The sequence below is a fragment of the Pholcus phalangioides genome, unplaced genomic scaffold, assembly GCF_987345545.1.
Source record: "Pholcus phalangioides strain wild (caught in Gottingen) unplaced genomic scaffold, Ppha-v1.0 ptg000011l_1, whole genome shotgun sequence".
NCBI lineage: Eukaryota > Metazoa > Arthropoda > Arachnida > Araneae > Pholcidae > Pholcus > Pholcus phalangioides.
Window position 1 is genome coordinate 17,734,499 of NW_028301604.1, and position 22,677 is coordinate 17,757,175.

General features: G+C 34.9%; 1 protein-coding gene across 8 annotated transcripts in view; it reads left to right on the forward strand.

Annotated features, from left to right (window-relative positions):
- The window catches only part of LOC149080161 (eukaryotic translation initiation factor 4B-like), a 113,957-nt gene that overhangs the window by 43,766 nt on the left and 47,514 nt on the right, over positions 1 to 22,677 (forward strand). For 4 of the 8 annotated variants that reach the window (XM_089239189.1, XM_089239186.1, XM_089239192.1 and 1 more), the window contains exons 6-9: positions 4,603 to 4,713; positions 9,274 to 9,462; positions 11,693 to 11,749; positions 18,031 to 18,087. In XM_089239189.1, coding sequence (XP_089095315.1) covers positions 4,603 to 4,713; positions 9,274 to 9,462; positions 11,693 to 11,749; positions 18,031 to 18,087 — 414 coding nt within the window. The remainder of the gene's footprint in view (positions 1 to 4,602; positions 4,714 to 9,273; positions 9,463 to 11,692; positions 11,750 to 18,030; positions 18,088 to 22,677) is intronic. The other 4 variants (XM_089239190.1, XM_089239187.1, XM_089239193.1 and 1 more) reach the window with 2 other exon arrangements.

Sequence of the window (22,677 nt, forward strand, 5' to 3'; positions counted from 1 at the left end):
ACTAAACAGCTACAACGAACTAGAAACTAAAATCCCTAAATAAATGTGTAAAAGTTATTTGCATATGCAGTGTATACAGATGTGTGGATATTTTTGGTAGATGATTATGCGCTAAGAAATAGAAAATATGCATTTTAAAAAACATATCTGCTTTTTTATTGCATGGTGATTTATTAATATTTTCTCATTTTTGGTACAGATTTTGGAATTTTTAACTCTTACAGGGTTTTTAGTGCATAATTTGGCATTGTTAAGTGCATATTTCGTCCTTTTTTTGAGCATATAATCTGAGCTTCAGTTAGCAGCATTAAGCTATTCTTTACCCTTTTTTCCTCTATCAAATACAGTGAAAATCCTATATAATGATATCCTCTATGGTGATACATTCATACTTCAGCTAATAAAGATTGTACCATAATCACATTCGTTAGCTGAAATCTGGTTTCTCATAGGTTCCTATGGGAATTCATTTAATTTGTGCTAGGTACATCACAAAATCTGATGAGTTTTATAAAGCACAAAAAAAGATAAAACGAGTGAAGACTAAGCTGAACAGCTTCAAAATTGAATGAAGGAGAATTGACAGAAGATGAGATGTACTGAAAGATCTTTTTATTATACACTGTATGCACAGTCCATTTGGATTTGTCATTGTTCTCTAGCATGATGTGGTCATCTCATTTCACCGTCTTCTACATTCAGATGGAAAAGATAAGCTTCTTAAAATGGCTAGACCCTTCAGTTAATAGGGGTGCTAAGAGCATTAAAAACATTTGAGTGTAGCAGAATGGGAACTCTGCGCCAATTGCGCCGAAATTAACATCTTGCTCCAATAGTGTATTTTTGTATTTTTCTGCACCAAATAGTGAATTTTGTTTCAGTATGCTTGGAATTTCAGAAAGGACGGCAAAACATTTTTGTTCCTGCTTGCCGCAAAACGATTCTTTCTGAGAAGAGCATGTTTCAGAGGGGCCGATTTATTGCCGAATAATGAGTGTTAAATCACCAATGTCACTGAACAACAAGTGTTAAATCGTCAATATTGCCAAATAGTGAGTGTTAGATCACCAAATAACGAGTGTTAGATCACTAGTCTAATATCGCTAATATCGCCAAATAATAAGTGCTGAATTGCGAAACATTGTGTTGATTCTTCAAAATTCTCTCCTGTTTTGCAACAATTTCTTTCTGAGTATAGAAAAATTGAAAACTAGAAATTTTTTTAGCCCATTTGAAGTGCTGCTGTTCCAGACAGCAAATAATGCCCTGAGTAAGCAAAAATCATCTTAAATATACTGGTGTGAAAAATTTTATGCACAAGATAAGCCAGATAATAGATTAAGATAATAAATGCTAATAAAAATAGACTATATTCTACTGAAGCTCCTACTTCTCCAATACACAATCAACTACTGATCTGCTATATAAAAGGTAAATTTCCTCAGAATCCCCTGGGCTTACTCTGATTGGAGGATAATGGTTGCTATCACATAATTGCTGATTTACATATACTGTGTGTGTGTGTGGTGACTTTCTAAAAATGTATATGTACCAATTATCTCTCTTCAAACAAACTTAAATTAAACAAATATTATAACTTGATAATTACACAAATTATGAACATAAATATAATATATACTTCATTTGAGCAAAAATACATAAATATATAATTCTTTCAATCTAACAAAACAAGGTGTCCAAAGCCTGAACACCAAAAACAAAGAACAAGCGGATGGAAAGATATCTTTTGATAACAAAAGACAAAAGTGCTGTTGTTTTATTTTGAAAAGGGGTGAAGGTCAACGAAAATATTCTTGTTAATTTCGCTGCTCCAATTTATAAATATCTGCTCCGAATCCTGAATTTTGCTGCTCCTAAATGGACTTTGTCACTTTCCACCCCTGGTGTAGCCTTCTCTTTTCCCCCTCCCCCCTTCAATTCATTTTCCTCTTAGTTTAATCATTCATGTTGCATAAAATCGCTCAAAAGCCTTCTGAAAGAAAGTGGTATATCTGAAAAGTAATTCTGGGGCAGACATAAATTAATCCGGCTCGAATGATAGTAATTCTGATGATGATTGCATGAAAATTCAACTCACAACATGGCTGTGGTATGTTAGCAATTACATAGATATATCTACCAAAAAAAACTCAAACTATATATTCAACAAACCTATAATCAAAACATTCGTAAGCTGATGCTGAAAAACCGCAACAAAAGCGTAAGCTGAGGTATATTACTCAACTGTTATATATTATATTCTCTAGTCCTGATTTTTCATGATGTTAATTATCAAGTTTATTGTTATATATTAAGTGGCAATGACAAGATATCTCGCATGCGTAAAGTCATATTTTAGCTTTGACAAGCCCAGATATTTTGTAAAGTAGATTTCTCAATGAAAAACTTTTCCCTATACCCCTTCATTAAAAAAGACATAGCATTTTGAAGGGTCGTTTAGGCACATGATTGTGGAGACACATGGGCGTGAAGCGGAAGAGGAAAATAACTGCAGAAAATGGACAATATGGGATTGTATAGGACTGGTCACACACAACACACGTTCCTCGCACAAAAGGCGCGTTCTGAAGGTCGCACATACAAAAGCGCAAGTGCTATTTTTTTGAATATTTTTGCTATTTGCCGTGGTCACATGAATTTTAGCACATGCTGTGGGTATTTCTTTTTCCCCCCTTCTATATTTTCTTTTTTTTGCTATTTAGAAATGGATTAATTTGGAAATTCTTTCATGTTGATTTTTTTCACTTTTTCTCTTTTTCCCCTGTTGTGGCTTCTGATTTTGTATTTATATTTGCATAAAGCAAGGGTTCTCAACCTATGAGTAGCAACTGAACATGGTTTGCAGGGGATTCTGAGATGGGTCATACAGTAAGACGCTTTAATATACATTACTAAAGGCTTTATAAAAGGGGCTCTAGGTCATACAAATCCACTTACAATCTGGTTAAAAATCCATTCGTTGCTGCATCACTAGTTTCAGGGCACTTATCTTAACAGCATCTGTGGATTGGACTGGGACCCAGTCATTTTTTGGGGCTCTCTTGAGCCGTGATTTTATATATTTTTGGGAAGTCAATTCAAAAATTTTTAACATTATTACTGAATGCACAGTAGAGGTGTCAAAAATGTTTTAGACCTACAAAATTTACAGGTGCTACAAATGCTGTACCCCACACTGGCTCTGATGCTGTTAATGCATGGGAACGCTGAAAAATATCTAGAAAAGTATAAACCCCACAAACGAAAATTCAGAAATGATAAGAATTTGGAATTAATGAAAGAAGTGAATAATTCCAGAGTAAGTGAAACCATTTTCTTAGTTCAGTTTCCCAAACTTTTTGTTCCATTGCCCCCTCTACTTCAGGAATTTTTTCTCATCGCACCTCAACTCAAGCGAACCAATAGGATCCTATGTTATACCTGTCATTTTATTGCCCCCCCCCCTGAATCATTTTATTACCCACTTTGGGAAACATCTTAGTTGAAGATAATGCGAGAATTAAAAAAAATGCAAGAAACAATAAAAATATTGCAAAAATCAATGAAAATTATGCAAGAATTAAAAAATAATTTAAAAAGTTAAAAATTAATGAGAAATAAATTAAAATAAGTCTAGATTTAAAAATTCAGAATTTATGAAAAAAAAATTCAAGTTGAATTTGTACATTTCCAGTTTCTAATAATTTTGATCCCCATGTTTAATTCAGTGCCCTTTCTCAGGTCCTGTTGTCTCACCTGTTAAGATGCCACTAACTGGTTTTAAAAGATTATAAAGCCAAAAACTTTATTATTTATGAACATTTAATAAGCATGTTTTCAAATTTGTAATAGGCCCATGGGTCATGAAGTTGATCCTTCTTTTTAAAAATATTCTGAGTTAATTTTTATATGGTAGTGCAGTCAATAGAAGATGACTGCAAAATATAATCTCGTTTGGCCAGGGGGTGGAAGCTGTTCGAAAACAGGTTTGACAAGATCATACAGATATGCTCTGTGATGATCTTGAGATATATTGTGCTGCAGCTCTTCTGTTGCTGCACACAATGCATCTCAGTTGCCTGGCACCTCTTTTGTTCGCAAGCGATTTCCATCCACTATTCCGCTTTTTCTGCTCGAAGTTTTTTGTCTTAGCTGCCATTCTTTGAAGACTTGAGATACGAGAAAAGCCAAGAAGGTTAGCAGCTTTGGAGATACTGGAACCGCCCCTTCTGGCGCCCAAAATCATGTTATGTTCAGTCATTCAAATCTCTTGTTTTCTCCATGAAAAGGCAAATTGCAACATTAGCTGGTGCTTCTGACCACGGGAGTTTTTTTTAATCAGCAAATCTTGTTTATTATGTCAGAGCATGTTCTGCACCGATGATTCTTAAGTTTAAGTAAGAATTGTTCCTAATTTTTTGGCCACAGAGTGTATATTTCATCTTTAGCGATAACTTGATATATAACGATACATTTCTCAGGCGTTTAACTTGTACCGCCATTCAATCATTATGTCTCATGAATAATTGTGGGTAGCAGTTAAATTTTCCAAGTCCTGATCTAGCATATGTTTGCATTTTAAATGTTTTTCAATGTTTTCAGTAGACAATGATAAGAATGAAAGAAAAAATGACGGCATTGATCGAACAGCAAGTGATTGGCGAGCTGCTCCAAAAGCTGATGATTCATTTAGTAGCAGGAACCAACGAAATAGTAAGTAAACTATCATTTATATACATTTTTTTCATTCTTATTAAAACTGCTGTTGAAAATTTAACATTATAACCTTGATAAAAGTTGTCATATATCATGTTTTTTTGTTGTCTTCTAACATGCACAATGTAACAAAAGTTACTAATATTTGGATATTTTTTAATTAGCTGTGCAGTTCCTAACTAGGGTTTTCGGGGCGAGATTTCTCGCCTGCCCATTCTCTGGAATTTTTTGCGATTTCCTGTTCTGAAATCCTGAGAAAAATTCCCGGGAAATCTGGAAAATTACTGTTGTGACACATTAATACTGAAAATGAAGTACAAAAGATTTAAAAAAAAAAAGTGGGAATACTTGTTGAAAATTTACTTAATCTTCTATACCAGTGTTTCTCAACCGAAGCACCAGTAAAAAATGTCTGAAACAATTCGACGGACCACTTGCATCCTGTATTACAGGACACTTTTGTACTATTAAAGGTTCTGAATTTCTTTCTTTGTTCTGTTTTTTCCAATGATGTATATTTAAATTTATAATGTCCACTCCGAAATCATTAATAAACAGCATTTTTATATATAATTTCGAATTTTTAAATAATTTTTCCATACTTAGGATAATATTGGGAACAAATATTCATCTCACATTGTCAAATTAAACTGGTTTTCCTCAATTTTTCAGCAATCTTAACTAAAATTGGGGGTTTTGCTGACTTATGGCAATATTTTAGAGATATTTGACGGTGACGTCCCGTATTTTACAGTAATTAGGTCATTTGAATGGTTTTTTTTGTCAAATTTTTGATTACTGCGATTTGCAGTAACCTTTTATTTCTCCACTTTTCACCCCTTTTTGCAATAATCAGCAAATTTCTGTAAATTGCATTTTTGGGCTGCAAATAAGTGATGTCCCGTATTTAGGATTGCAACTTCCCACATTTTTCTTGATGAAGAATAATGAACCCAAGTATGAAAGCACAATTTTTATTTATGAATCCATATGGATATTACTGTAACATCAGTTACACAATTGAATAATTTTCCATCCAGTTAGAATTTAATTATCAAGTCTGCCTGCCCTTTTCCTGCCTGCCTCATCAGCACTTCTTATTTAAGGGGCCCCTTTTTCCATGGAGAATAATTGTGTAATACCTTCAATACATTCTAACCTTTCCTCTCTCCACAACCTTAATACTTAAAAACCTATCTTTTTTTCCCTCTTCGTCTAACCACCTGCAAGTGATTGAGAGAGGAAGTCTTTTATGGCTTTACAATGCCCGATTGGGTTCACGTGAATCCCTTCCCTGAGAAAATTAACCAAACCCCCTTGTTTTTTAAGCAGTCCTGTAGGAAAATAAAAGAGCAATTGGGGAGGGGCTTTTTTCTTTACTTTCAAGTGAAATGACCACTGACCATGATCAGCCTTTCCATCTGAATGGCTTTAAATGAAAAAAAAAAAACTTATGCACTCATAAAACATAAGATTAACATGATTATATTATATCTATGGATGTACAAGTGTGGGGGAAAAATCATATTGTACAGTTGAAGCTACAAATCTCAAACATTTAGACGCAGTTTAGTAGGTAGAATTCTTGAATGCTTATTCTGTGTTAGTGGTTGTGAATTATATTTATCAGTAGTGATTAAGAGTGATGTGTAAGCATGTGATCAGCCAGCATAATTGGGATGAAGCCATCTTAGTGCTGCATAGGCAAGTTGTTATTCAAACTGTACAAAAGGTAAGACATTTTTTCTTTTTTTCCCTTTTCTAACTGTGGAAAATTACACAAACAGTGATACCTCGGCTGACAAATTTTTTGGCTAACGAAAGATTTTTTAGATTTATCAGCCTCGGCTAACGAATATGGATTCATCTAACAAAATGGTTTTTTTATATGGAATTGCCAACTGCTATGGATTGTCTACAGTTTCTATGAACAGCCACACTTGAATACGGAGCTACAGAAGATAATCTTAATACAGAAATTTTTTTTTTTTTTCAAATATGTACTTATGTTTTTCTCAGAAAAGAATTTGGGTCTTTGAATTTCTTATGGTATTTTACTTATTTTTATTTTTGATGTCACATCAATCTTCAAAGTCTTTGCTGTAGTGATAAATTCATATTTGCGTGTGAGAGAGTTTGAGTGAAGACAAAACCTGGACTAGAAAAGGGAGGGTGATCTAACTGATATTTGGGCCACATTGAAAGGAATACAGTAACTAACTCAATATTGAGTGCTTTTTCAAGTTTTATAAAACAACTTTTTTTTTTAGTTTTTTAAGTTTTTTAGAGTGAAATCCCATCCTTAGATTAGTTACTTCTGAAATATAAAATTTCAATTTTTTTAAAGTTTATAGACTCAATATCGTGTAAAATATATATGTATGTATATATCGGGGTAGGGCGACACACACCAAAACTATTCAAGTGCTTAGGGCCTTCAAACGTGTTAATCCAGCTCTGAGTGAATGCTGTACATAGATAACGTTGTTTAATAAAAGTATTTAGTTTTAAAAATTTTAAAAATATTATAAATATTTAAAAATATTATAAATATTTAAAAATATTATAAATATTTAAAATTATTATAAATATTTAAAATTATTATAAATATTTAAAATTATTATAAATATTTAAAGTTATTATAATATTTATAGTTTTAAATTTTTTAAATATTTATAGTTTTAAATTTTTTAAATATTTATAGTTTTAAATTTTTTAAATATTTATAGTTTTTAATTTTTTAAATATTTATAGTTTTAAATTTTTTAAATATTTATAGTTTTTAATTTTTTAAAAATTTAAAAAGAAAAAATTAAAAATTTGTAATTAAATTTAAAAGTTATTAAAGTATTCAGTCAATTATATTTGTAATGAATTACAGAACGGCTTATAATTTTGGCCCCCGTCAGTGTCCATTGTTGGCAGGTTTTATTATATAAAATCGTAAATTATAGACAAAAGGCAGTTAAAGTTGCTATATCTTTATCTCAGAAGGAAACAGAGGGATAGACGTATGTGGGTACACCCTATTGATGCACAGGGACTTTCACATGGTGTTTTTAAGGGTATTTATGTCAAATAATTAAAAAAATTCTGTGCAAAAATCATCTTGAAAAAGTAGCCAAAGATGTGCACAAATTCAACCCACACCCGCATCGTGTGAATAGCTCCGAATAACCTAATGTACAAAACTTGTATGTACAGATGCGGAGCCCCCACTTAGGTTCTTAGGTTTTGACACATGCGGACGCCATCTGGACCCACGTGAACACTTTGAAGGTGCGGGCACATTCCGCATCATCTGAAAGGCTCTGTATATAGCCTTTCAGACGATAATAATATTGATAATGCTCCATAAATACAATATTGATAATGCTCCATAAATACAAAAAAAAAGTGAAAAGTTTACAAAAAAATTGGATATATTGACTATGCTTGGCGAAAGTAAGTCAATAGCTGCTGTGGCTCACCAGCAGATTATTTTCATGATATAGATCCGTCGATAGTACATTCTTCACATGTCGAAAAATTGGTAGAGGAGGTCTTGTCAACGTACTCCAACATACTTGATGATATGAAGAAGAAACAGCAAACAGAAATCACAATGTTTTTTCAGAAAACATCAATCAATCACTGCACCCTCTTTTACATTCCCTTATATTTTTGCGTCACCCTGCTCTTCTCATGATGTTCAATAAACAAGATGGTTATTTGCAGATTTCCCATGTTTCCCCCACCCCCAGAATGTAACCCCCACAAATACGGGGGTGGGGGGGTCGACTATAATTTAGATCATATTTTCCCAACATTTTTGTCCCATCACCCCCCAACACAATCTAACCCATAGGATCCTAAGTTATACCTATAGTTTCTACCGCCCATGTTGGGAATCACTGATTTAGAATGATATTAGATGGTTTAGAATTATATATGTGCCCCAAAGCAGAATGTGCCAAAATCTGTGATGTATGTCGCAGAACAATTAGCGCTACTGCAGAACAATTTGGCAGAATTTTAAGAAAAATGCAAAAAAACACTATTACATGTTTGGGGATTTTTACCGCAGAACATTTCCAGTCAGCTAAAGGCTCGTCGCAGAACAGTGCTAAACATTCTGCTTTGGGGTATATGTGCATCACAGTGTATACGCATTTAGTCCGGGAAATTTTTGAATTTGGTGAGGGAGAGTCGGAAATGATCAAGCAGATTTTGCTGGGGACCCTGCAATTATATTAATTTTTTTTAAATTAAAAAAAAAGTAATTTTTGTGTGATTTTTTTTTTTTTTGTTGTTGTCCGGAGAAGGGGGCCCTTTCCTATAGCAAAGCTCAACATTCATCACTAGTGAGAGGCTGAATGCCAAAGTTGGCATGGATATTGGCACAAGCTAACATAAATTGGCACAAATCACAGCAGATTTGTGAGCTGAAATTATGGAATGCATATTATGGGATAAATTTTCTATGAAATCCTTGGAAAGCATTTTTTCAATTTTTTTTTAAATTTGTAATCTTTTTTAAATATTCATGATTTAATAGCCTTGAAATTTTATCTGTAGGTAAATATGAAGAACAAGAGAGCAGAGAACCATATAGGGGAAGAAATAGCTATGGTGAAGATCGAGGTCGTTTTGATGGTAATCGTCAGTCTTATCAAGGTAGAAGAAGTGCAGATCGAGATAGAGATTTTTTTTCTGAAAGAGACAGAGGGTTTAACCGACGATATGGTGACAGTGGCTTTGACAGAGGTTAATTTCAATTTTTTGTTAACAGTACATTGAAGTAGTCTAACCCACTTGTATGAAATAAACTTCATATAAATTTTACCAAGTTATATAAATTTTTAACGTGGTATAACGTTCATTGCTTTAACTGTGCCACACTTACAACATCAGTTTTTATAGTCCCCCTTGCTAGCATATTTAGCAAATAGGACTCATTGAATCACACTGCTTATAAAGTGATTTTATTCAATCCCCAGGAGTGACCTTATATAGTAGAACCTCGTTTATCCTTAACATAAATTTTCCAAACTCAGTCAACTGAACACTTTTTCAACTTAACTCATTTTCAGTTTTCTATAGTCAATGATGCTCAAGAGTTGGTATGTTTTTGGAACTTCTTATCTCCCAACACGATAGCTTCCTTCTATTGTATAATAATTCATTTCCAAGCAATTGTACATACTGTACCTGTGAGCCATAGATGTTAGTAGGGTAGATGTAGTTGTAAATAATTGACAAGCAAACAAATGCGTGAATAGGAGCAGATTTAGCAGCTATTTCCTTTGCAGTATCAATTTAGTTTCGAAATTGATTTTCTGAATTATTCACATTTCCGAACACCCTTCTGTCCCAATGTGTTTGGATAATCGATGTTCTCTTGTACAAAGGTATGACAGTACTGAAATCAAATGTAGCATTAATGAATAAACTAACAAATAAACTCCAACGGGTAAGAAAATTTGTTCCTTGACATGAAAGTTTATTGAGTGATTAACTTCAGTGATGAACATTTTTCTTGTAGTGAAAAGTGTTTTTATTCTTGCGACCTACTCCTTAAAGTGGTGGGGATTCAGTATTGCAAATTTCCACTGTGTGGTCGTATTGCAACGCTCCTGCATATGCCCCAGGTTGAAATCTTTGCCCCTGGTTTCTTTGATCCAGAGAATTGGTGCAAAAGGTGCACAGAAACAGTCAAATGGTTCAAAAGACATTTTAAATTTCAACAAGATTGTTTATTAACATTTTAACAGAGGTTAATTAGGTTGCAAATGAAAGGTTAACAATGAAAGAATTCTCAAATAATCATTCCAGTCTGCATGTAAGTCTGAAGTGGCAGTTGAAGTTTGACAATGAATCTCAAGCTACACAGGCTGTGACGTCACATACCTTGAAAGGAGCGGGCACGATCCGATGTGAGGCTACACATGGCAGGAAGACACTGGGAAATCTGCATGCCTGACAATACGAGTTGGGGCCAGGGTTGCCCCTGACTTTTTATCAGTTCTAGCAATTCGGCTAATCCGATAGAAAAAATTGTAGCCAAATGAGAGCCAAATTAATGTGTCATAAAATACAAATTCCAAAAGAATTGCGTCAAATGACTGATTCAACCATCAACAGGCCGAATAGACATGCAATTTGATGAATTTGATCTTTTAGTTTTTCGCCAAATGAAATATTTTGATTTGGTGCAATGGCGATCAGCAGCGTGAACACTGATCGAAGCAACTATCAATGCCAAGTGGGAAAGTGGACAACTAGATCCAATTGCCAGATGACGACCAGCATCAGGAAAAGTAGCAGATGACTAGCGTTACATCAAGATGATCATGAAAAGATGTGATGCGCACTGGAACCAGACGGAGGACAAAAAAGAAAAAATGGTGGCCATTTTTTCTTTTTTCTGCCCTCCCTCCTTTACTCTTTGCTGGTTCATTTTGAATTCAACTCTTTTGTCTGCAACAGTGAGTAACTCTCTCTATAAGGAGTAGTTTATAATATTTTCTTTGTCTGCTACTGATGAAGGAACTTCATATAGTTCTGAAACACGTATAGCCGTGGTTCCTCTTGTAATTTTGGGTTTACTAACGTCGCTCGTTCAATTGCATTATCTAACCCAAAAGGTAATTCATTTCTAAGGTTTTGGTGTTCAAGCAGCAGAAATTCTTGCTGCCTAGGCTTTCAGTATGCATGGTGTATAGTTTGGAAGAAGTCTTGTCATTTCAGAATTGCATGTTTTATCAGTGACAGATACTTCAGAAAAAATGTGAAATGACTTTAATTTGTGACGGAAATTTATTTAGAATTGTCCATTCTAATCTTTTTTGGCAAAACTTTCGGCATTTCACAGAAAAGTTACTCTTTGTATCACAAATATAGCTCGTTTTTAGTCCTGCTCTATTGTTACCAAGTTTCATGGTGAAATATTGATGACAACTCTAATTTCATAATTCATTTATTTTTTTATAATTAGATAGAGGCAATCGAGCAGACAAAAAAGATGATTTTGAATTCCGGAGAGATGACCGTGGTAAGAGTGAAGTTTTTGGATTTCATTAAAACTTACTTTAATCACTTGAAAGCAACATTTTCATCTTTAATACAAACTTCCTTACCAGAATAATAAAGAATATATTGCATTTCTGTATGTTTAGGGCACGCATTTCATTCATTTTGCAAATTAAAGTGAAAAATCTTTGTCCATCTGACTGTGAAAAACATACCCTTCTCTTCCTGAATGTCTTCAAAATTTTAACATTGTATTCACTGAGAATAGGACTTTCTTCTTGACTGTTAAGTCTTTGCCAAGTTTGCTAAGTGTTTGTACATCTTTGATGCAGTGTTCGTCCCAGAATGCTTTTTTGATTTGAGAAAAAAATCCGGATGTAAGGCTTCAGTGTAGAACATAGTAAAGATGCATAAATACAGTCCATCCCAAAAGTTTAGATAATGTATTTTTAAATTTTTTCTTGTATTTTTAATTTTTTTTTTTAAATAGCAAGATATATACACTGAAGGGCCAAAAAAACTGGTACACCTGCCTAATATTGTGTAGGGCCCCCACGAGCCTGCAGAAGTGCCGCAACATGACGTGGCATGGACTCGACTAATGTCTGAAGTAGTGCTGGAGGTAATTGACACCATGAATCCTGCAGGGCTGCACACGCCCCATACCATCACAGAGCCTCCACCAGCTTGAACAGTCCCCTGTTGACATGTAGGGTCCATGGATTCATGAGGTTGTCTCCATACCTGTACACGTCCATCAGCTCGAAGCAATTGGAACCGAGACTCGTCAGACCAGGCAACGTGTTTCCAGTCCTCAACAGTCCAATGTCGGTGTTGTCGGGCCCAGGCGAGGCGTAAAGCTTTGTGTCATGCAGTCATCAAGGGTACACGAGTGGACCTTCGGCTCCGAAAGCTCATATCGATGATGTTTCGTTGAATGGTTTGCACGCTGACACTTGTTGATGGCCCAGCATTGAAATCTGCAGCAATTTGCGGAAGGGTTGCACGTCTGTCACGTTTAATGATTCTCGTTAGTCGTCGTTGGTCCCGTTCTTGCGTGATCTTTTTCCGGCCGCAGCGATGCCGTAGATTTAATTTTTTACCGGATTTCCGATATTCACTGTACACTCGTGAAATGGTCGTACGTGAAAATCCAAATTTCATCGCTACCTCGGAGATGCTATGTCCCATCTCTCGTGCGCCGACTATAACACCAAGTTCAAACTCACTTAAATCTCGATAACCTGCCATTGTAGAAGCAGTAATCTCTCTAACAACTATGCCAGACACTTGTTGTGTTATATAGGCGTTGCCGACCGCAGCGCCGTACTCTGATTGGTTCCATATCTCTTTATTTGCGTACGCATGCCTGTACCAGTTTTTTTGGCTCTTCAGTTTATATGTTGAGCAAAATTAACCAGCTTTTAATGGACAATACCTAAAGAATGTTACATTCATAAAAAATATTTTCATAGAACATTTAAAATACAGTAAAACTTGGTTAATTTGAACTTAGATAATTCGAATTTTGGGTAATTCAAACTTGGACAGTTAAAATTTTTGGTAATTTGAACTTCTACAAATTCCCCTTGAGTTTTTTAAAAAAAAATTAATATTTAAAAATTTATTGTTTAATTCAGTTTTTTTTCATATGTTTGGAATAATTCAAAGTTGGTGAAAAAAAAAATCAGAATTTTTTTGTGAAGCAAATTTAGTTTGAAACAGTTCTACAAGAAGTCAGACTTGGTTTTTTTCCTCTCTCGACCTAGTTAAACGAGAAATTTTAAAAAACAAACGAACATTTGAAAAAAAAAAAATCTCTACTCTGTCCTTGATAATTTAATGTCCATTTTTATTGTTCATTATGAGCTGTTTTTATGAGTTAATAATGAACTGGTGATAACTTTATTGTATTATATTACATACAATATTTACTCTGATTCATTCTCAGCATGTTTGTCATTTACTCTCATTACCACCTTCATGCAACGTAATAAGTGTTTTTTCTTTTAGTGCCAGAATACTTGACAATTTTCTAATGCTAAATTAAGAGATAAATTGAGCGTCTCGGTTGAGTGGTCTGAGCTGGAGAAAAAACAGTTCTTGTTGATCAGGAAGTTGCACTCAAAGTTTGCTATTTTTTAGCAGAGGCATCTACCATAGATTAAGTTTTGTGTTGACATACTGCAGGAATCTCTCGACTTACATGATCACTAAAAGTGAAAGATTTCTTTCGAAGGAAGTGTCTCATAGAAATAAGAGATAGTCGAATAGGAGTTGGAGAAGACTTGTCGGCCAACCTCACACCCTCAAATCTGTTCAAAATCTCTCTTGATAATGTATCAGTCATCAAGTTCAGCTAGATAATGAACACGACCCAATCATTGAATAACAGTTCCATACTTCCATAGGCTTGAATGATTGTAATTTCTTGACTCTACTCTCTCCTCTTTTGAAAAATTTGTCAAAGACTGGTTGTGTTACTTTGTTCTTGTATGACTTGAGTTGTAAGATTTGAGGAGATCTAGCTTTGATCTGAGATTCTCTCCAAACAATAATTCTGCTGGTGTCTTTTCACATGAAAGAGGCACAACTCTGTACCGAAATAGTAGTTTACATAATTTTTCGTGGAGTGTTCCTTCAAATTCTGTGCATTTCAGTTTTGTCTTCAGGGTTTGACAATATTGTTCTGCTTGTCCATTTGTTGAGGGATAACCAGGAGCTGTCATTCATTGTTGAATATCATTTCATTTGCAGAAGTCTACGAATTCTGGTAATTTGAAAATTGAAGCATTGTCACTAACGAGAATTTCTGGCAGTTCAGGTCGACAGAATATTTCTCACAGAAAATGAATTGTAATAGCTGAATCTGGAGCTTTCTTCATGTAATAAATTTCTGGCCATTTAGACTTTGCGTTAATGACAAGTAACAAGAAATGTCCCATGAAGGGTCCCGCAGAGTCCATGTGAACACTTGTCCATGAGCCAATTTCTTGTTGAAATTTCCCAATTGTGCACTGGAACGTTCTGGAGGTTTTTCTTTGTCAACAATTCTTGGAACTTTTCACTAGACTTTCTGTGTCTGAGTCTATGTTCTTCCAATAGCAGTAATTTCGGGCAAGTGCTTTCATCTTCACAACTCCACAATGAGTTGAGTATAGTTCTTGAACGGTAGTTGGCTGAAATGCCTTAGGTATTATCTCACGCTATCCATGAAGTAGAATTCCATCTTGTAATGCTATTTCTGGGTCACATAAAGTTCATTGCACTTGCACATCACATTTTTCTATAGTTAACCAAGATCATCATCCAATTATGTTACTTTTCAAATTTCTTCAGAAGTAATTGTGTCTGTGTGTCTGATCATTGATTCTTGCAGGATACATACATCAATTGTATTGCCTTGTACATCTGTCAGTGGTAAGAGTGTTCTTGACTAATAGTCCACGTTTGCAGGTTCAAATTTTTTATGCTTGATGTCATAGTCGAAGTTCGAAAGGTACCGTAAGATTCTTGTAGCTGATAATACTGCAAGTTTTTTCTCTGGATGCAAGAGAGTCATCATTGGTTTATTGTCCACTACTAATGCGAAATTTTGACCGAAGATGTAATCATAGAACCAGGGTTGGCAGGTTTTTGACACATGACAGTTTATGACGGTTTAAACCATCACATCACAGCCCACAGTCAAAAACCTAAAATATTGCTTTTAAATATAAAAATTCCCATTGAAAATACACACGTTAATTGCAATGTTTAAAGTGACTGTTAATACAAAGAATAAATATTTAATATGATTGTGTAAAATAATTTTCTACTCTCTACAGAATTGTGGACAAAATATATAGGGTTTTTTTCCTTACAAAATGTACAATTTGAATAAAACATAGCATAAACACTGAAGGGGAAAAAACTATGGAATCATCTGACATTCTCTTATTCAAGATGATTCTTGACCTTCCAAAATTTCTTCAACTGCTTATATAGCCTATGTGCTTTGATATAAACCATCTGCTGTAGTCTTTTTACAAAAGATAAGTGTTTAAAAAAGTTTATAACATCACATATGTAATGTTGATTTCTGTTATTAAATTATCTAGATAATCACTGAGATACTCTTATTGTACATAACATTGAAATATATCTAACGATCAAAATATTAAAGTGTAGAACTAAAATGTCATTTAATTTAGCAATTCTAGCTTGTGCATGAAGCTTAAGAAACTCCTGTAACTTATCCTTAGTCTAACTTAGTTATTCTTTCTTCTGCACTATGATATGGTATATTTACTAGCATTTATAATGCAATGGTTTTCTAATTGAAGCTGTATTTAATTTTAAATGTGCAAAACAAATGCTTTGGGTAGTCCTGACGGCTTTACTTTGGTTGAAAATACTCTTTAAAACTCTGAATTTAAACACCCGGAGCTCTAAGAAATTTTTAGATAAAAATAAATGAATTTAATTAGTGTATTAACAGATTCTGTGTGAATTTTTACATGGAATAAAATTTTGGGCCAGATCAGATAATTTATCAAAATAGATTCTCAGTAATTTAATTCCAAATATAAAACCCTTTAATTTACATAAAAGTGTTTTTTTTATTTAGCATATCTATCAGGTTAAAAAAACTATTTGACAACATTGACATTAAGTTTTTTACTGTTTTATAGTTTCTGAAGTCTAAAACTTAACTCTGTGATGAAAACGGATGTGTCATCCACATTCCATTTTTTTCATCATTAAATATGACACTGAGTCATTTGTCTCAACACATACACTTGCCCCAAAGCAGAATATGTCAAAATCAGTGACGTACGTCACAGACAATCATGTTACTGCAGAACAATCTACAGACCTGCCAACTCTCTGGATTTAGGCGGGAGAATCTGAATTTTCCTCCTACCCACAGAGGACAGCCGTGGTCATTTCCATCAAGCAGTCGTAAAAAAAGTCTTGGTGACTGCATTTAAGCAACTGGTAAAGATGTGACTTTGTTTACGTAGCGTTTATCGGGCAGTCATTTATTAGAACCATGACCTTTGTTGCCGAAATTCCTGTATAATCGTTATTGTATTCCATTAACAGTCGTGCGGTAAACACAAGTTTTTTTGTCAGCAGCTTTGTATTTTGCAGTTTTTAAATTGTTTGCCCCGATTAAATGTGTCTTCAGAAAGAAAATATGAAACTTTAAGCTATATGAAGCTAAGTATAAAGCTTTTAAGAGTTCATATACCCAAGATTATCAATCACTGATAGCATCCACGAAAGGAAACATGTTTTATGAACGGAAACTTATGTTTTATGAACGGTATGTAGGTGTGATTTCTGTATTCTGCATGGAAAGACTGACATGCAATTATATTCTGCTCGGGGGCAATGCAGAACCTGCCTTGGGGGGGGGGGAGAAATGGAACTTTTTCTTACTTGATGGGAAAAAATTTTAGAAATTATTTTTTTGCTCATTTTTTTTTTTGATTGAGACTATGAGTACCAGGGGGGGGGGGAGCATTTTTGCATTAAAATCAATCTTTGAATGGTTGTCTTCACGTAAACTTGTACTGCATAGCATAACACAATGTGGTTTCGGCTTTTGAGACATACAATAAGCCAATACATGATAAACGCATCATTTTGACTGGTTTAAAGTAATTGCAATGTCTTTTACAGCCTTTCCTTTTGCTTTTAAATGAAGTACTTGAGTAATCTTGTATGAAATATATGATGACTTTGGTATTTTTTCATTGGATGAAAACAAAACTTTTCACTTTTATACTATCACGTTCCCGAAATGTCATATAGACGCAATCGCAAAAATTTGCATATAATCAGAAATCTGTCAACTTTTAAAACAGCTATTTTTCAAATTTTTGAATTAAAAAAAATTAATCAATTTTTCTTAAAAATGACCAAAGATCCAAGAGAGCTTTCACATTCTGATTGCAATTAAAAAAAGTCAAAATTCGAAAGGATATTCATAGCACGGTTAAAAATATAGTGTCTAAACCAACTGTATTACAGTTCATTAATAAAACTGCTTTACTTATTGAATCCTATATTTCGCTGGCTGAAAATTGCTCTGAAATTCACTTCATTTCTTCCCACCCGTTTCTGATTATATTTTGTGGTCCTTCCCACCACTACCCCAGATAATTGAGGTTTTATTGCATAAAGAAATGGCAGCTGTATTGCTAATTATATTGTATTGAACTCATGGTGATAATTTTTTTTTTAAAGTTTCAGTGAAATATATTAATGACAGCTCTTAAGTCACAATTCACTCATTTATTTTTTTATAATTAGACAGAGGCAATCGAACAGAAAAAAAAGACGATTTTGAATTTCGGAGAGATGATCGGGGTAAGAATGAAGTTTTTGTTTTTGCCTAAAATTTGCATTCATCACTTTGAAGTGAAAATTCTGTTTTCAAAACAAAATTCCATACCAGAATGTACCATACAGGGTGTCTACCATCACGTAAAACTCACAAAGTCCTGGAATGAGAAAAAAGGTAACAGAAGTCCCGAAAAAGTCACAAAATTTTAATGAAGGTTAGATTTTTTTTATTTTCCAGAGCCCTTTTTTTAAATTTCTTTTCCCCAAAATCTAGGCCATGGGGAAGCTATGGCGTTCAATGTTTTTTCTTGGGTTTTATTCTTACTTTTTTTGCCCCGGAGGGATGGATGGGTAAGTATCAACAGAAAAGAACAATGTCAATGTGTAGCCACCCTATATTGGGGCAGACATATGGGTGAGGCAAAAAAGCTATTTGGACTGGATGAACACAAAACTTTTTTCTTTGCTTGTCCAGACCTTTCAATATCTGTAATATTCCCCCTGAAGCAGTGTTTTCATGATCATATGATAATTCCTGGAGGAGGAGAGGGGTCTGTAATAGACCACAGCAACAGCAGTAGGGAGTCCTCTTGGGAACAATACTTGTTTTCTGTAGAAAAGAAATTACCTTCCCCCCCCCCCACACACACACACACACACACATTGTGTAACAGAGCTGTTTAGTCTGACTATATTTCCTCCAGAGAAATACGGGAAATTAGGATTCCAAACACGGGAAAACGTGGGACATCACCAATTATTGCCAAAATTGAACGAAGTTGCCAAATATTACTGAAATTATGAGAAAAACAATATGGCAGGAAATGAAGCATTACTGCAATTGCGGTGAATTAAAATGAATTCCAGGAGAAAAGACTTATGAAGATAAATATTCTTACTTATAGTTGCAATTATAATATAATTTATGAGTTGAAAAATAATTTCAAACTTTGACTTCAATGAAGAATAAAAGTTCAAGTAGGCTTCGTGTAAAAAAGAGCAAAAACTGGGATACTTTTGCCAAAAAGTCGGGATGGCCAGAAAAAATGGGAAATGCCAGGAGTGTCGTGGGGAATACGGGACGTATGGTTGCCCTAGGGCTGTTGGATCTCTGGCAGGTTCTCAAGCCAGAGTTCTCTCTGGATGGGGCTCTGTAGTGAATTTATGGCATGAAAAAACAATAATGATAATTGTCCCTGGCTTTAGGGCTGCAGCTTTATCAGCCTCATTTTTGTGGGGGGGGGGGAGAAGGAAAGGGCACAAATTTTTCCCCCTGCGAAGGAAGAAAAACATTTTTTTTTGAATTAGCATCCATTTTTTTTTATCGTGTCTATCGTTACCAACTGGCTATAGCGAACGACGAAATCATACAGTATACACATGTGACAGAACAAGAGTGTTCAATAGAAGACAGACACCAGACTTGTTTGCCATTAATTGTGTTGTGACACAACATTTAGTCCAAATTTAAAGGAGTACCTGTGTTTCCAAAAGCATGCATCGCGGCTCCTAGGAGTGTTGTGGCAAGCTGAAAATATTGATTTGTGTGCCTATTTATGCTTTGAAGTGGTTCTCTCTTTTATATGGTGAAAATATCTGCCAAACTTTTTGGGAAGCCGCCAATGAACCATGAATTATGCAAGGGAGGCAGCTGACAAAAGCAAAATATAGGAATATGGTGAAAAACTTGCAATCTAGACGGACACCTAAGCATGACCATAAAGCAAATAACACACGTCTAATATTGGACTTGGAAAAATGTGAAAAGGAATATGTGAAATCCGTCCTTTGGAAGGGCCCTTGGTTCGTCTAGTGCAGTGTTTCTCAACCCTGCAGGAACATGGCATCTGCTAAACCGGGCTGTGAGTGGTTTATTGTTTTATTTTCACCCATTTATTTCCCATTACTCTTGTATATGCCCAGGCCTTACAATCAAGAGAAAGAAATTAGTCATGCTGCCTCAGGATTCCAAAGGTTGAGAACCACTGGTCTATTGGCCTCCATATCCTGCAGTAAGACCCCCCCCCCCCAAGCTGAGATCTTTGGTGGGCTCAGGCAAAATTTTTCACGGATCCCTGTATAGTGAATTTATACTGTTAAAAAAGGAAAATGATTATCTCATTTAGGATCCCAGGGCTGGAACCCTATCAGCCCCCTACTGTGCTTCCCTCCTAATTGGAAAATCTGCCAGACTATGTCTGTACCCTTACACGAAGGCTTTGGCTCTCGTATATAAGAAACATTTCTTTTAATTTTTTATTTTATCTGTGGCAATACATTTTGTTTGCAATGTATACGCTAATGCAATCAGTAAAGAAATAGGCTCATTAGTGTGCATTCTATTTAGATTGTTTTCCTCTGATGCACATCCGTGTCTGGCGATGAGCGTCGATTCCGACGGCAAACTACCGATTTTGACAGTCGGCACCAATCATGGAACCGACTGAACAATCTGCTCGATCAATTACACCTTGCTCCATTCAACATCCTTCTGGTCTTTTGCTCTGTTTTGTGCCCACTATTGCTATGCGTTGCAGCGCAACACGGCTGCTGTGCCCACGGCTTCATATAGCTCAATAGTGCGTTCCGTAGTTTTGCATTTGCAGGATCCATTTTCAACAAGTGTGGGTGCTCCCATGGAGCTTGCTTTGGAAAGTTTTGTCATAGGTGGCGAAGAAACTCAGATACGACAAAAACCTTGAGGAAATCCTGGGTTGCCAGACGCCAGTATATGCGACCCGCAAGGGCGTATGCCTGAATGGATTGCATTGAATGTGCTTGATCTACCGAGGGCTTAATGATCTCTCCAAGTTGGTTGGAGCCATAGATGGGGATACGGGGGGGGGGAAGAGGACAATAAAGATGATTGCCGCTCCCCCTATTAAGAACGTTATTTGCTTAGGCAGAAGATGGACATTAGTCCCCACCCACCTTGTTGGGGGAAACAACCTGTATCCACTTATGCTTTTGTGGGGCTTATGTGGCTTGAGCCCTTAGGGTCCAGTTTCTATGGGGCATTGTATTTAAATCAACTTGAAATTTAAAAGTTTTTAAATATTAAATTTTTTTTGTAAATTCACTTGCGTTCCCTTTTTTCATTAAGACCCTCTCTTTTATTAACCCAAACCCCCCAGGTGGTCGCTACTCACAGTTTGGGAACAATTGATGTAAGAAAACAATCCAACATGGCTCATTTTGTTGAATGCAGGACACCCACTCGTCCTACCTTTTGGTAAAATGACCTACTTTCTAGCTTTTGTTTTACTTTTCCTACTTTGTTAATGAAATCCTATCAACAAAATTTGTATAACTGATTTTAATTAAGGAGGGAATCATGGATGTAATGCCAAATAATACAAATGTAGTAGATTGCAATTAATGAGTCTGCCAAAGCATAAATTGTATTGTTTTTAAGTTTATTTGGTTTCCCGGGATGTATGTGAACCATTTGGTGGTTTAGTAATGTTTCATTTGCTTAGTTTGAGGATTCTACAAATAGAGTAGTCGTTAAATACTTCTGCCTGGTTAAAAAACAATAATTTTGTATTTACTACTCTTGGACAGTAACTAACATTCATTGTTCAAAATTATGGTGCACGTTTTCTGTATAGGTGAAACACAGTTTGCATAAATAACAAAGCAGTTGGGTACATAGACCTACTCTAGGTTTTGTGACTTTGATAATATTCAATTGCATTCAATTTTCTTCCGTATTTTTAGGGCATGAAGAGGTACAAAGCATATTTACAATGCTCAAGTAAAGAGATAGAAATGAAAGTGCTTTATTTGTCAAAAACAATTACACTGGCATTGACCACTAAAATTTAAACAAATCCTTTTTTAAAAGGAATGGACAACACAGTAAAACCATCTGGTCCACCTTAACTTATTTATATCAGACCTTGTAATTTACACATATTGCTTTTGGAAGTGGTATCAAAAGAGCGTCATTCTTAAAAACTTATATGTCTTCATAATTTGCTGTGCGTATTGTCGAAAAGAGTTAACAGACTGGACTGTGAAAGACTCCCAAAAAAAAAAAAAGTGTATATATATATAATGTAGTGAAGAGAGCAGAAAACAATTATCTGTGGTTGCTAACACCCATTTTGGCCAAAAACTGCTTTTGTTACCAAGTCATTTCTGTCATTTTGATTTGGCTCAAGTTAAATCTGATAGGATACTGAAATAGTGCTAGGAGAAAAAATAATTTAAAACTTTTTCAAAAAAAAATATGGGGATTTTTTTTATTATGCTATGATTATGTTGTCTAAAGAGGGGTACCCTCCCCCATCCTAGTTTTTCTAATTTTTTGAGTGGGGGCCCTGCAAATGTGAAAAGGTTGCAGAAAAAATCACCAAAAAGTCCTCGGAAAGTCACAGAATTTTGTTTTTGCTATTTGGTAGACACCCTGTCATATTTTTGTGTCCAGGACGTGCATTCTCTTGTCCAAAATTGATGAAATGTAAAATCTTCCTTTTGACGATGGGAAACATTTCCCTCTTATTTTTATCTATTGAACCTACTCCACTGATCTTTTCCTTCATTTATTTCCTGAATGGTAACAAAGATACTAGTTTTAGAGTTGTATCACTGGTACTTCACCTAAAAATA